The 12,517-nt window shown below is 38.8% G+C and overlaps 1 protein-coding gene across 1 annotated transcript in view; it reads right to left on the bottom strand.

The window, feature by feature from the left end:
* Positions 1–8,365: 8,365 nt before the first annotated feature.
* Positions 8,366–12,517, bottom strand: part of ATG14 (autophagy related 14) — a 19,751-nt gene continuing 15,599 nt past the window's right edge. The window contains exons 6-10 of the mRNA XM_015832144.2: positions 11,093–11,322; positions 10,403–10,520; positions 9,857–9,947; positions 9,661–9,746; positions 8,366–8,672 (exon numbers count right to left, since the gene is read on the bottom strand). Coding sequence (XP_015687630.2) covers positions 8,366–8,672; positions 9,661–9,746; positions 9,857–9,947; positions 10,403–10,520; positions 11,093–11,322 — 832 coding nt within the window. The remainder of the gene's footprint in view (positions 8,673–9,660; positions 9,747–9,856; positions 9,948–10,402; positions 10,521–11,092; positions 11,323–12,517) is intronic.

Here is a 12,517-nt window from a genome sequence, read left to right as displayed (position 1 = left end):
CTTTATCATTTTTTTTCCTTCCCAGTGCTTAGAAAAATTACTAAGTACCTAGTACTTAAAAGAAATTATTTGGGAAATAAATGTGTATTTTGTGGCACATTATTTTTTTAGAGGCAGCAGATTCTAATATCAAAGACACGAAAATGAATATTACAGATGTTAACCATGTCTGATGAATTTTGCAAATCCCAGAAAATTTTATCAGCCTTCACAAATTAAACCTACACTATCTTTTTTTGCAGACAGCCACAAAATTTTCTTGAGATTCCCAGCTTGCATAAACATTGACCTGGATCAAATAACATACTATTAGCTATACCTGTGTGTATTTAACTACATATTACATCATTTGTATGGTGCCAGTTTCAAAATAAACCTAGACTCTTTGCCAGATATAACCGGTTAATAGGACAGTCTGTGATTTAATCAGTAACAATGCAGACAACTGATGTTTATTATAGTGATGTCTTCTACAGAAATTCATACAAACAGAATTAATCTTACACTAAAATAGCTGTTTATATCACGAAACAACTTTCCTCATGAATCATATTTTGACTATTAAAAAGCAAGCTTTCTGTGCCTGATTCCCTTTATAATCGAGATCTGGTTTCAGGCTTCAGTCTGTTTTAATTGTAATCTCCTTGGTTGGTTCTTCCTGAATACATTGTTATTCTTATGGAAAATTAGATTTGTCCTTAGCTTGAAGAATTCCCTCCTTTCTTTCTGGATTCTACATCAGTCAATGTGTAGTCCTATAGTATATCCTGAGCAATGGTTTAATTGCTTAATTGAATTGTTTAATTTTCTAGTTAGGATAAAATGGAGATACTACAAATATTTTAGAGCAGTGTTTTTTGAACTTGGCACCTTTATGAAGTTAAAAAATGCAAGATGAGAAACCTGATAATGTTTTTTGGAAAGATTGGTTAGTTTCATGAATTGTTACATGCTCTGCAAATTTACACCTTCAAGATACTGCACACTAAAATTAAATATATATATATATAAATGAAAGGTTGAAATGGTTTTTACACTTCATACATTTGCAGCAAATCTTTTATATTATTTTTAAGAAAAATACACTCAAAGAAATAGGAAGCAATGTTTTATTTGTCAGCACTGTGCTTCATATAAAAGCAAAACAGAGAAGTTCAAAATGATTTGAGAATTTCAGCTGTGAAAATAAACCAAGTGTGGAACTCCCTTAAAAAGAGGCAACAGCTCAGTTGGCTTAAATTTTGGGAAGTAATGGAAGAAGAGGAAAATATAGGTGAAATTGCTATGTTCTTAATTAAGGGTACTACCTTGGCAATAATTTCTAATCTGAAAGGGTAATGGGAACCTCTAGTTTTGCCATTATTTCCTGTAAGACGGGTGTCCAACCTTGTCAGCTTTAAGACTTGTGGACTTCAACTCCCAGAATCCCCCAGCCAGCCATGAGTTGAAGTCCACAAGTCTTAGCAAGGTTGGACGTTCCTGCTCTAAGGTTTTGTCAAGAAAACATTGGTTGGTATCGTGCTTTATGGAGAAGGCATCCAGACTTTATTTTGAAGGGTTGAGTTCAATCTGGCAGCCATGAGCCAAATCAGAGATTGCAACAGCTGTGAAATATATTGTATCAGGGCAACACACCCCTACCATTGCATTTAACAACAAAATCCTCTTGGTATTGGTATCCTTGCAGATCTCAGATTCAGATGAAAATTATTTTAAGTGTTGAAGGGTTAACATTTTACAAATTTTATCATTCATAAAGGTTACTTACATTACTTTCTCCTGTTTTGGCGGTGTAGATGGGAATCAACACACTTCCTATAAAAATGGAACAGCATTCTAAGCCATACTGGGGGAAATAATTTCTTAAAAATGAAGGTCAACTAGTGGACAAATAGCCACCAAATGGCATCATTGTTGTGTGCCACCCAGTCACCTGTTGTGAAATGGCCAGCCATATAAATTTGATATAATGAAGCTCAACCAGAATTCTTCAGACTGAAAGCACTTTACCAGCAAGATGGAGGCCACCTTATGGTTCTGTATTATTTCCTTCTTTATAAATATCTTCTTTTTCCTTGGTCAGTTGCTTTTATTAGATCAGCATACAATAAAGAATAATCTCTTAAGTCCAATCACAAGAAGACACTTGACAGAGGGGTGACCAGCCACACTCTAGACCAGGGGTGTCAAACTGTCAGCCCACGGGCCGGATCCATCATACCAAAACTGCACCCACCCCATTGCCAGCAATGGGGAAAAAAGTCACGATACGTCGCAAGTTTGACACCCATGCTCTAGACTCTGAAATTTCATGGTAATCATAGTTAGTTCTAGTTAGCACAGTAATTAGATGACCAATTGAGAGAATTGGTATCGTTCATTAAAGAACTCAAATAAAGCAGTTTCTTCAGCATTTTTTGGCCTAAGTTGAGTAACTCTTCACGCAGCTACTCATGGATATTTCCCATGGATATTACCATAACTATCATCCCATTTTCTTTAATTACTAACATTGGAATAGTGAGTTGATGTTGCTGAACTACAGGATCCCTCATTATAAAGCTAGAACATGACTATATACAATAATCTGTAGCATGTATGTATGGGTATGAGGTAAGATTTTGAACTAGGAACTCGGATTTCACTTCTACCACAAATCTCAGGTTACCCTTAGGAAATAACAGAATAACAAGAGTTGGAAGGGATCTTGGAGGTCTTCTAGTCCAAAATCCCGCTTAAGCAGGAAACCTTATACAATTTCAGACAAATGGTTGTCCAGTCTCTTCTTAAAAACCTCCAGTGATGGACCACCCACAGCTTCTGGAGGCAAGTCGTTCCACTAATTGTTTTGTTGGGAAATTTCTCCTTAGTTCTAGGTTGCTTCTCTCCTTGATTAGTTTCCATCCATTGCTTCTTGTCCTGCCTTCAGGTGCTTTGGAGAATAGGTTGAGCCCCTTTGTGGCAGCCCCTTAGATATTAGAATACTGCTATCATGTCACCTCTAGTCCTTTTCACTAGACGTACCCAACTGCTGCAATGCTCTTTCTAGAGTCTCAACATCTTTTTTATATCATGGCGACCAAAACTGGATGCAGTATTCCAAATGTGGTCTTATTATAAAGTATTAACACTTTATGTGATCTTTATTCTATCCCTCCATTAATGCAGTTTAGGACTGAGATTATTGGAAGAAAAATTACATGATTTTCAATTTGTCATACAGAATAGCCCATTCTAGATAAGATTGAGTAAGGGCTCACTAAACTCACTACTGCCTGCCTAGGACCATTCAACGTGTCTGGGTCAAGCTGGCAGGAATAGCCAACACTCCAGAAGACAGGGTTAAGATACAGAAGGATCTTGACAGATTTGAACACTGGGCACTATCAAAATGAAATTCAATGGTGAAAAAAGGTTCTACATTTAGGCAAGAAAAACCAAATGCATAGGTATAGTATGGTACCTGTCTCAGTAGTAGTAACTGAGAGGGATCTTGGAATCCTAGTAGACGAGCACTTAAATATGAGTCAGCAGTGTGATGCAGCTGCCAAAAAAGCCAACGTAGTCCTAGGGTGCATTAAGAGAATCAAGATCATGTGAAATGCTAGTACCATTTTATAATGTCTTGGTAAGATCACACTTGGAATACTGCATCCAGTTTTGGTCACCACTATATAAAAAAGATGTTGAGACTCTAGAAAGAGTGCAGAGAAGAGCAACAAAGGATTGGGACTGAAGGCTAAAACATGAACAACGGTTGCACGCATTGCGTATGTCTAGTTTGTGAAAAGAAGGACTGGGGATGACATGATAGCAGTGTTCCAATATCTAAGGAGCTGCCACAAAAGCGGGGATCAACCTATTCTCCAAAGCATCTGAAGGCAGGACAAGAAGGAATGGATGGAAACTAATCAAGGAGAGAAGCAACCTAGAACTACCCGACAGTGAGAATAATCAGTAGAACAGCTTACCTTCAGAAGCTGTGGATGCTTCATCACTGGAGGTTTTCAAGAAAAGATTGGACAGCCATTTGTCCAATATGATATAGGGTTTCCTGTTTGAGCAAGGGGTTGGACTAGAAGAGCTTCAAGGTCCCTTCCAACTCTTATTTTGATTAAGACCATGAAGATGGCTGGTGTGCTGCTTCCAGCACAATAAGCCTCATATGGACAAACTTGTAGGATTTAGTCAGAGAAACACTCTAAAAATCAAAAGCATTGCATAACTATTAAGGGCTATTAATAAAAGGAAAGAATTTAATAAGATCCATCCCTATGATTGGATCAAACCTAAACAGCTTCTCAGAGTTAATTGAAATGGGTATCATTCAAAGTAATCTGTACACACAATGGGATATTGTATACACTGTGAAACATGAGACACTACTTCCACTTAGGCACTGCCAAACATGCAGGAATAGACTGTCTTCAGCCGTTCCGATTTATGTTCAAAAGACACAAGGTACGTACTTGAGCCAGGTGCAAAACTAATGGTTCACAATATTTGTTCATTCTGGAATTTGTTTTTAGTGCCAAACAATTCTATATCTGATTTCAAACTGTTTTGGCAGAAACATCTGAGTGAACTATATAGCACCTGGACCATTTGGCTGGCTTGACCCTAAGTAGGGTTAGGTCAGTTTAGTACTTACGTAGGCAATCACTAGGGTATCTTGGAACTGTAATAAGGAAGCTGAAAAACATCCCTAAAAATGGCAATGATAAATCACATCTCTTTTATTGGTAAGAAAACTAGATGGACAGACACATCAATGTTGTCATCAGAAACTGAATTCAATCCTAAAATGACTTTTGAGTCAGAAACACTTGTTGTAAATTAAGATGTCTAATTGTAGATCACAAAGTATTTGTTTTTCCCACCCAACTGAATTATTTGAAGATTTCTAAATGTGGGAGTTTTTTTTTTTTAAGTGTAACACAAGAAAGCCAGTTCTCCATGAAAGAAAGACAAGTCAATGAGCCTCTCCTGCTGTCTGCAAGTGACTAGTAGAGCTATCATTTGAAGCTTCAGCTACTTCACCAGTTGCACACCTTCCCTTGTCATGGTCAGCGCTGTTCCAGTAAGCATGCCAAGGCCCCCATACCAGCCTCTTCCCATCCTGTGAATTCATCCCCCAGTCTCTGGTGATATTACAGCTAAATGTGTAATTTGCCTTCTATGTATTCTGAACATACTAGCTATGTGATACTCTCAGTTCTCGACAGAAGCCAGGTTCTTACCTATCACAAGTAGTGGTGATTGAACTGCTAGGAAATTACTATAAAAAAGTTTGGATCAATTTGATTCAAACATCCAAACATTCAAATATAACAGGCTTCTGCTAGTCAAACAGTTATTGGTTCCAATATTTACAGATAACATGTCATTTATAGGCTCCCTTTCAATTTTCATTTCTTAAGTTATAAAATTAGCTACATCTGGATGGCTAAATTGCATCACATATTAGGGGGGAAAGGGTTCAATCTGGGGTTATAACCAGTGAAAAGATTCCTGCCAAATGTTTTCTTTAGGTAAGTTCTTGATAATATAAACACTAGATATTTTTAGCATGAAATGTGTATTTTCTCCTTCATAGTGTTCTGCAACTAAAATACATGCATATGGACATTAAGTAGTTCTAATGATAACAGCTCTATCAGAAGAGAGTAAAAATCAAACCAAGCAATTTAAAAAAAACCCCAAAGATTTATTGCAGTAGTACAATTTTAAAAACACATTTGCATTTAGTTAGGGCTACTAGTTTGAAAGTGGCACCACAAAGTCATGAGCTAAAAAAAGAAGCTTAAGGATTTAGGGATACTCAATTAGCAATCCTTGTTTGGAGAACCAATTTTCAGACAGCAAGCTGCTTACTGTATTTCTAGTAACCCATTAAGCATGTTGAGATTCTTGGGCCTAAATATACGGCTCTACTTTTGTGACACCGTAATGTCTTGCAAAATGTGCAATTAGTGATGTAAACCCAGGATACCCATCAATGGTTTCCCTGTCAATGAAGCAGAATGTTCCTCTATTGCACTGTGATTTTACGATAGAAACGTTTTTGTAGCTTCCCCAGACAGCTCTAGAAGTGTAAAAACATTACAAAAATACAATTATTTTCTTGAAAGGGAGCAGCACTCTACCTTATTACTATTTGGATGCCTTTCGGTGGCCTCCAAAGCAATGTTCCACTGTTGAAGGAGAGAGGCACCATTTTAAGAAGTTGAAACTGACAAGCAAAAAGGATTCATGGCTTACTGGCTTTTTAAATTTATTTCCCTCAGTTCACTAGAAATAATTTCCAAGTGTTTGCATTCAAAAATAAGCAGGAGAGAAAAGGAACACACAACAGAAAACGTATTTACAGTGTTGAAAGCCCACCTGCAATTCCACCCCCCCTGCAGTCAATGTTAAGCAGCCCATATCACCTGCAACTAATAAAGTGCCTTGCTTCTTACAAATTTCCATTTATTTCATAAGAGGACAATCCTATGTCACCAAAGATCTTTGAGACAAAGCCCAAAGTCACAATTCCATCCCCTCCAGTTTTTTGTAAATCAATATAGCTTCCACAGAAGCCAGTAAAGATGCATGTGGATCATTGTATTGCTATCTTTCTATGCTAAGTCTTATGAATGGAAGAATCACACCATCTGGTTTTAAATCAAAACACCTAACTAAAGCAATCTTTGGTTTAGCAACAGAAATATAAAGGACTAGTTTTCCTATCCTCCAGATAAATTCCTATTTGGCAGGGGAAAAAATCTGCATAGCAAAGTTACTTAAAACCCTATGCACTTCATTATATGAACTCCAGGCTTAAATAGAAGACTGCTCTGCTGAAAGGCTGAACCGGCTCCAAGGCAGAAAAGCATCTAAACCTCACATTGCTAGGACTATTAACTACATACCCAGAGTCCACAAATGGGGCAGCATACAAAAGATGTAACAGAAGCTTCAGTTGCCTAACCAATATTTTGGATCATTAGGCAATATGAAGGCAGAAACTGCTTTATGAAGGAGCACAATGGTTACATGCCATTTTCTCCTTACTCCATTACAATATAAGCAATCCCTACCCAGACCTGTTGGTTAGAGAGATTTTCTCATTGGAGTTCCACACATGGTTTGGAAGATGTGCGTATGAAAGACGTGATGAATCCTCAAATAAGCCTGAACTGCAAGACTGTTCCTCATCCTTGTTAATGGGAAGAATAATGCAAAACTGCCTAACCCCCAAGTTCTGATCTCAGCATGTAGAGCCAATACTGCACGGACAAACATAAACAGACATGCAAACTGACTGACAGCCAAGGGAGCATCTGAAGTAGGTTTAATATATAAACCTATGTTAAAGGACGACTGACAAGAATAATACAATGAAAATGGAAAGTTTTTTTTACTTCTAAAATCCTTCCAAAACTCAAAACAAAATCACAACAGTTTCAAATTCTATGTACAACATTCTTTATCCACTAACTTGACACAAAAAGGCGGATAAGTCCTCATGTTCTCATCTCTGGAGTGCCAGCTTTCCAAAAGACAGAGAACATGTAGTACACAAAACCAAACTGCAACAGAAGTGTGCTTTCACCCTATGAAAGAACATATGAATACAAACTTTCTGACTACAGCAGAGTGGCTCTATATTTGCAAATTATTATGGGCCAGCCTTTCTTTGGTGTCTGGTGCTAGATCAAGGAGCCTGGAAACTCTGGATGGTTCACTGTGAAAAATATTCAGAAAGATCTTCTAATGGATGAACGCAACACATACAAAAGACAGAATTATCGCCAGTAGTGTTTTGTTTTTGTTTTTTTTAAAAAAAGATGGTTTTCTGTATTAAAATTATGGCAACAGAATTTAGAAACTCATTTAAAAAGCATCATTTGCCAGAAGGTTCTTGAAATGTACATTTGTGTGGTAAGTTTGTAAATGATGCACACTCCACAAAACCAAGAAGTCCAAGGGCATTGCTGGAACTGATTGACCAGGATGAGTTTAAGCATTTGCATGACTCTCAGATTGCTTTCTTCCATGATTCTCTTCCTGTCTCCACGCTTCAAATGATTGCCTTTCTTAGCTTCTTTTAGAAAACACGGACTAGAAATAAAATGTTCAGGTAATTCTTTTCAGCACACAAAAAAAAAAAAGGACTGTGACTCCGAGCTGCTGAATTCCGTCGCAGGTGTCAGAAAACGGGAGGAACTTCACAGCATGGGCAAATGAAGAGCTGCTGGACCTTCTGCAAATGAAAGTCAGACACACACCCTCCCCCCCCCACCCCTTGTTCCAGGCACTACCGAACTGAATCACAAAGTCTTCTACAGTGACGGTGGGTCAATAGAGGCCCAACTATTTCTTAACGGTGTCCAGTGTATGCCTTAAACCAAGAGGTCACTGAGGCTGCTGCCGAGGAGATCATGCCACCAGCACTGCTGCTGGCTATCGGTTGAGAAGCCTGCGTGCTCTGGCTCTGCAGCATCTCTACCGGCTGGGAGGGGATATCACAGAACCGTGGGCTGGGCAGGTTCTCCCAGTCTGTTCCAAGGTCAGTTTCTTCATCACTTATGTGCTCATCTCCACTCTCATCTGTTTCACCAGCACCGCTGGGGTCCACAAACTCCATGGAATCTTCCAAATCGGCACTGATTTCAAATGGTCCAGACCTGTTGGGGGAGGGGGAGGGGGAGAGGGAGAAAGGGGAGGGGAGAGAAAGAGAGGCTTGATCACACAATCGGTAGCAAAAATGGGGGGAAAAAATAAGCACACATTTATGTTTAAAGGTGTTTGAGCTGAAGTAAAAGAGTCAAAGCTGAAGACGTGACACTTGGGCTGAGCAACTGACTCAAAATCTCATTCGGAGCAAGCTTGCATGATGAAGCAAGATTTTTTTTAAAAAAAATCACAGAATAAGGGAATAAATACTTGGGAGACCCCATAAAGCATCAAGTTACAAGAAGTGTTGGTTTTCTATGGGATATGGCAATTCGTGCAGAACTGAGACAAAGTTCAATCCCTTGTCACAATGAGAAAAACTGAAAAATAGGCAAGCTATCAACTGAAGTCAGAAACTTACTCCTACTATTGTACCTGGAAATTCATAATTCCTTAACAAAGTACAGTTAGAACAATTAACCAGTGGAACAACCTGCCTCCAGAAGCGGTGAATACTCCAACACTGGAAGTTTTTAAGAAAAGACTGGACAGCCATTTTTCCGAAATGGTATAGGGTTACCTGCCTGAGCAGGGGGTTGGACTTGATGACCCCCGAGGTCCATTCCAACTTTTTATTATTATTATTATTATTATTATTATTATTATTATTATTATTATTATTATTATTATTATTATTACTACTACTACTACTACTACTACTACTACTACTACTACTACTACTATTATTATTATTATTCTGTAATTGAAAAGGCCCATCCCATATTCCAGGACCAAATTCTCTTTTCTCTCTGACTTGGAGAGTTGGTGATAGTCAGAGTGGATGTTATGGGTGTCAGGTATTGAATATACAGTATTTATCAAACTTCACTACTGTTTACAGCGATATTTGATACAGAGAAGGGTTGCTAGGAGGCTCTTCTAGAAAGCAATTGATGGCAGGGAAGAAAGTGGGGCATTTGTTATTGAACTGTTTCTTACCTTCCCAAATGTTCTGTCTCAGGGCTGACCAAGTACATCAAGTTTCTGAGTGTATGTAGAGGATGCAGAAGATCTAAATTGACATGCTGGAAAAGCATATGAAGGAAAGCAGAATACTCATCAGGCAGGACTTGGAAGATGAGGAGGAAACAATGTAAAGCCTTCCAAGAAGGAAAAGAAACCAAATGAAAACTACCTGAGAAAAGCAAAGGTAAAGGATATTGGCATTTAGCTTTTTCACTGCCCAGGTGAATTTCCTCCTGCTAAGATTTTCTCCGCAGAACTCACTGCAAAATATATTAAGGGGCAAATATTAAGGCATAAAATCTTGAACAAGGACTCAAGGCAAATAAACATCTTTTGGATCACTCTGATTTGGCAAAATAGATTTGTTGGAATAACTAACGGGGGGGAAGGAGGGAGAGGGAAATGAAATTTAGTGCCCACCTACTCCAATGATATAAATGCCCTGGGTAGTCAGTTTTTTAAAAAAATGAAGTCACAAGAGGGTTTGCTATCCACCATCTCTAAAGTTTTATTACCATCTCAGAATCCATTCAAATTCTTGGCAGTCTGTCAATCTACAATTATTAGTATTTCTGCAAAATCTTAGAACTCAAACTTTGGTGTATATAAAGTGATATGTTATAATGGTTATAATTCCTAGAGCATAATGTTCATTCAACATAATGTTCTCAATAAATGTTTTTGCACATGTTCTAGCTCCTTCTAGATTCCTTACCTGTTATATAGCTTTTTGGGAAGGTTTACATCCAGTATAAGTGACAAAATGTTAGTCAGCTGAGTTGCATAGCACAAAGCAGCACTGATGGTATAAGCAGGATTGTTATGCTCCATGTCTGGAACAGAAGGAAAAAAATCAATTTTCATGGCCACACCAGAAAAGGCAAAGACCAAGGATTCACAATATGGTACTCAAAGAGAACAAGGTACCCATAACAACTATGAATGTTGCTTGTGGAATCTCAAATTCAAATAAACTGTTTAAAAATTACCTTTGTAAAATCACCAAGTGTCGCTAAAGTTCTTGTGTGAGATCTCTAAGGGTTTGGGGTTTTTTTTGGCACCCAGGGTTGCCAAAGCATTGAGATCAGTCAATCTGTTTGCTTCTGAGATTTCTGAGATATAGTGCCAGTTAATGAGCAATCATCTTCTCAACTGTGAGAGCTAAAAATATGCTTTTGGGAAACTCTCTAGCCAATATCATGCTCTGCAATTCTTAGGCTCCCCATGAAAATCATGGCTCAGTCAGAAGGCTGTTTATGGTATCCCTGTGCTTTTCCTACATTTCAATATGCCAAATATCTGGGCAAGATCACTGAATTTGCATTTCAATATTAATTTAAAAAAATTGATGAAGAAGCTGGCTCCCTGAGACTCAAAATAGTTTAAAAGACGCCTAGCCCATTACCTGGTCCTTGTGTGGTTTTCTTCTCTTCTACCCAATTGTAGTAAGCGGAATAATCCCCATTGTTGGGAAGGGTTATCCAAGGCCCTGTGATGCCAATGCTGGTGTCTCCATTATGGTCATCACACACCCATCGCCCAGAAAGATAGGTGGTCCTCCTGGCTTCTGCAAGCTTGCTTACTGTGCTAGAGGTCATGGCATTGTCACTCTCTGAAGATACATCTGTGGAGTCCCTGGAGGAAAGGCAAGGAATGGTTACTAAAAGGATTGCACAGGAGTTCAGATTTTATTCCAAGAAGAGGTTTCAGAGTGTGCACGATAGGAAAAGGTGTGATTGTTTTAAAAAATTACAGAAAGGCTCTATGTTTGCAGCTGTGGGCCATCTATGTGGGGAGGGGAAAAACACCAATTTTCTTGGGAGTAAGCTTCAGTGCCTAGTGAGCTTAGAGATGAGTAGGGCTTCTGAGAAGGGAGGAAACGGAATAACTAAGGATATAGCAAGCAAGCTGGTAATAATGCAGAGCAAGCCAGAGATGGAAGAAACACTGCTAACCTTCTCTATCGATGCCCGTAAAATCTCCCTAACTCTTCAAAGAAGCCTGGCCATGAAATGACTCACTTCCATGATGAATTGAGCTAATCAGTTTCCTCCAGCAAGAATATCAGATGGGGAGCAAAGCAACTGATTCTTGTAAAGGAAAAGGACTGCCTAAACTTCTTCAGCTGAATCTATGATTCCAAATTGGGGAAAGAAAGACCAAAAGACATAAACTGCTACTATCAAGACAGCTCATTTCTCATAATGGACACTGTAATCTGATGACAAATGGACATTTCTAGGGAAAGTGTATTTATTTTAAGGCTCTCTCTCTGAGACCACGAAGGACCAAATGTGAATAAATTGCTATACTGTATTTTTCTTATTTCCATTAGCCTCCTGACACTTGGACCTGCTTGTCTGTTCCCCACCTCTATATAAAGGGCCCACTGCTATACTTCACAGCACATGCTCGGAACTGTATTTAAAGTACTCCAAGCACTTAATTATTAAAAACTCAAGATTCTATGAAACATAAGAAAGTGCCAGATAGGCACCTTACTAGAACAGAAATAAGAAAACATATGGCACTGGCTGAGTGCTACAAGTCCTTTCCCTCAGCTATTATATTCAGGAGCAAAGTATGCCCTATGTTTGAGCCAGGTCTGGTAAGAAGTTATAGACATCTCCACATACCAGTCGGGCTTCAGGCCGGGATACAGCACGGAAACGGCATTGGTCGCGTTGGTTAATGATCTCTGGAGGGCCCGGGACAGGGGTTATTCCTCTGTCCTTGTTCTTTTGGACCTCTCAGCGGCTTTTGATACTGTAGACCACGGTATCATGCTGCGGCGTCTCGGTGAGTTAGGAGTGGGAGGCACTGTTATGCG

This window comes from Protobothrops mucrosquamatus, unplaced genomic scaffold, assembly GCF_001527695.2.
Source record: "Protobothrops mucrosquamatus isolate PMUCROS unplaced genomic scaffold, P.Mucros_1.0 scaffold_307, whole genome shotgun sequence".
In the NCBI taxonomy this organism is placed as follows: domain Eukaryota; kingdom Metazoa; phylum Chordata; class Lepidosauria; order Squamata; family Viperidae; genus Protobothrops; species Protobothrops mucrosquamatus.
This window is presented reverse-complemented; position numbering and strand designations above follow the sequence as displayed.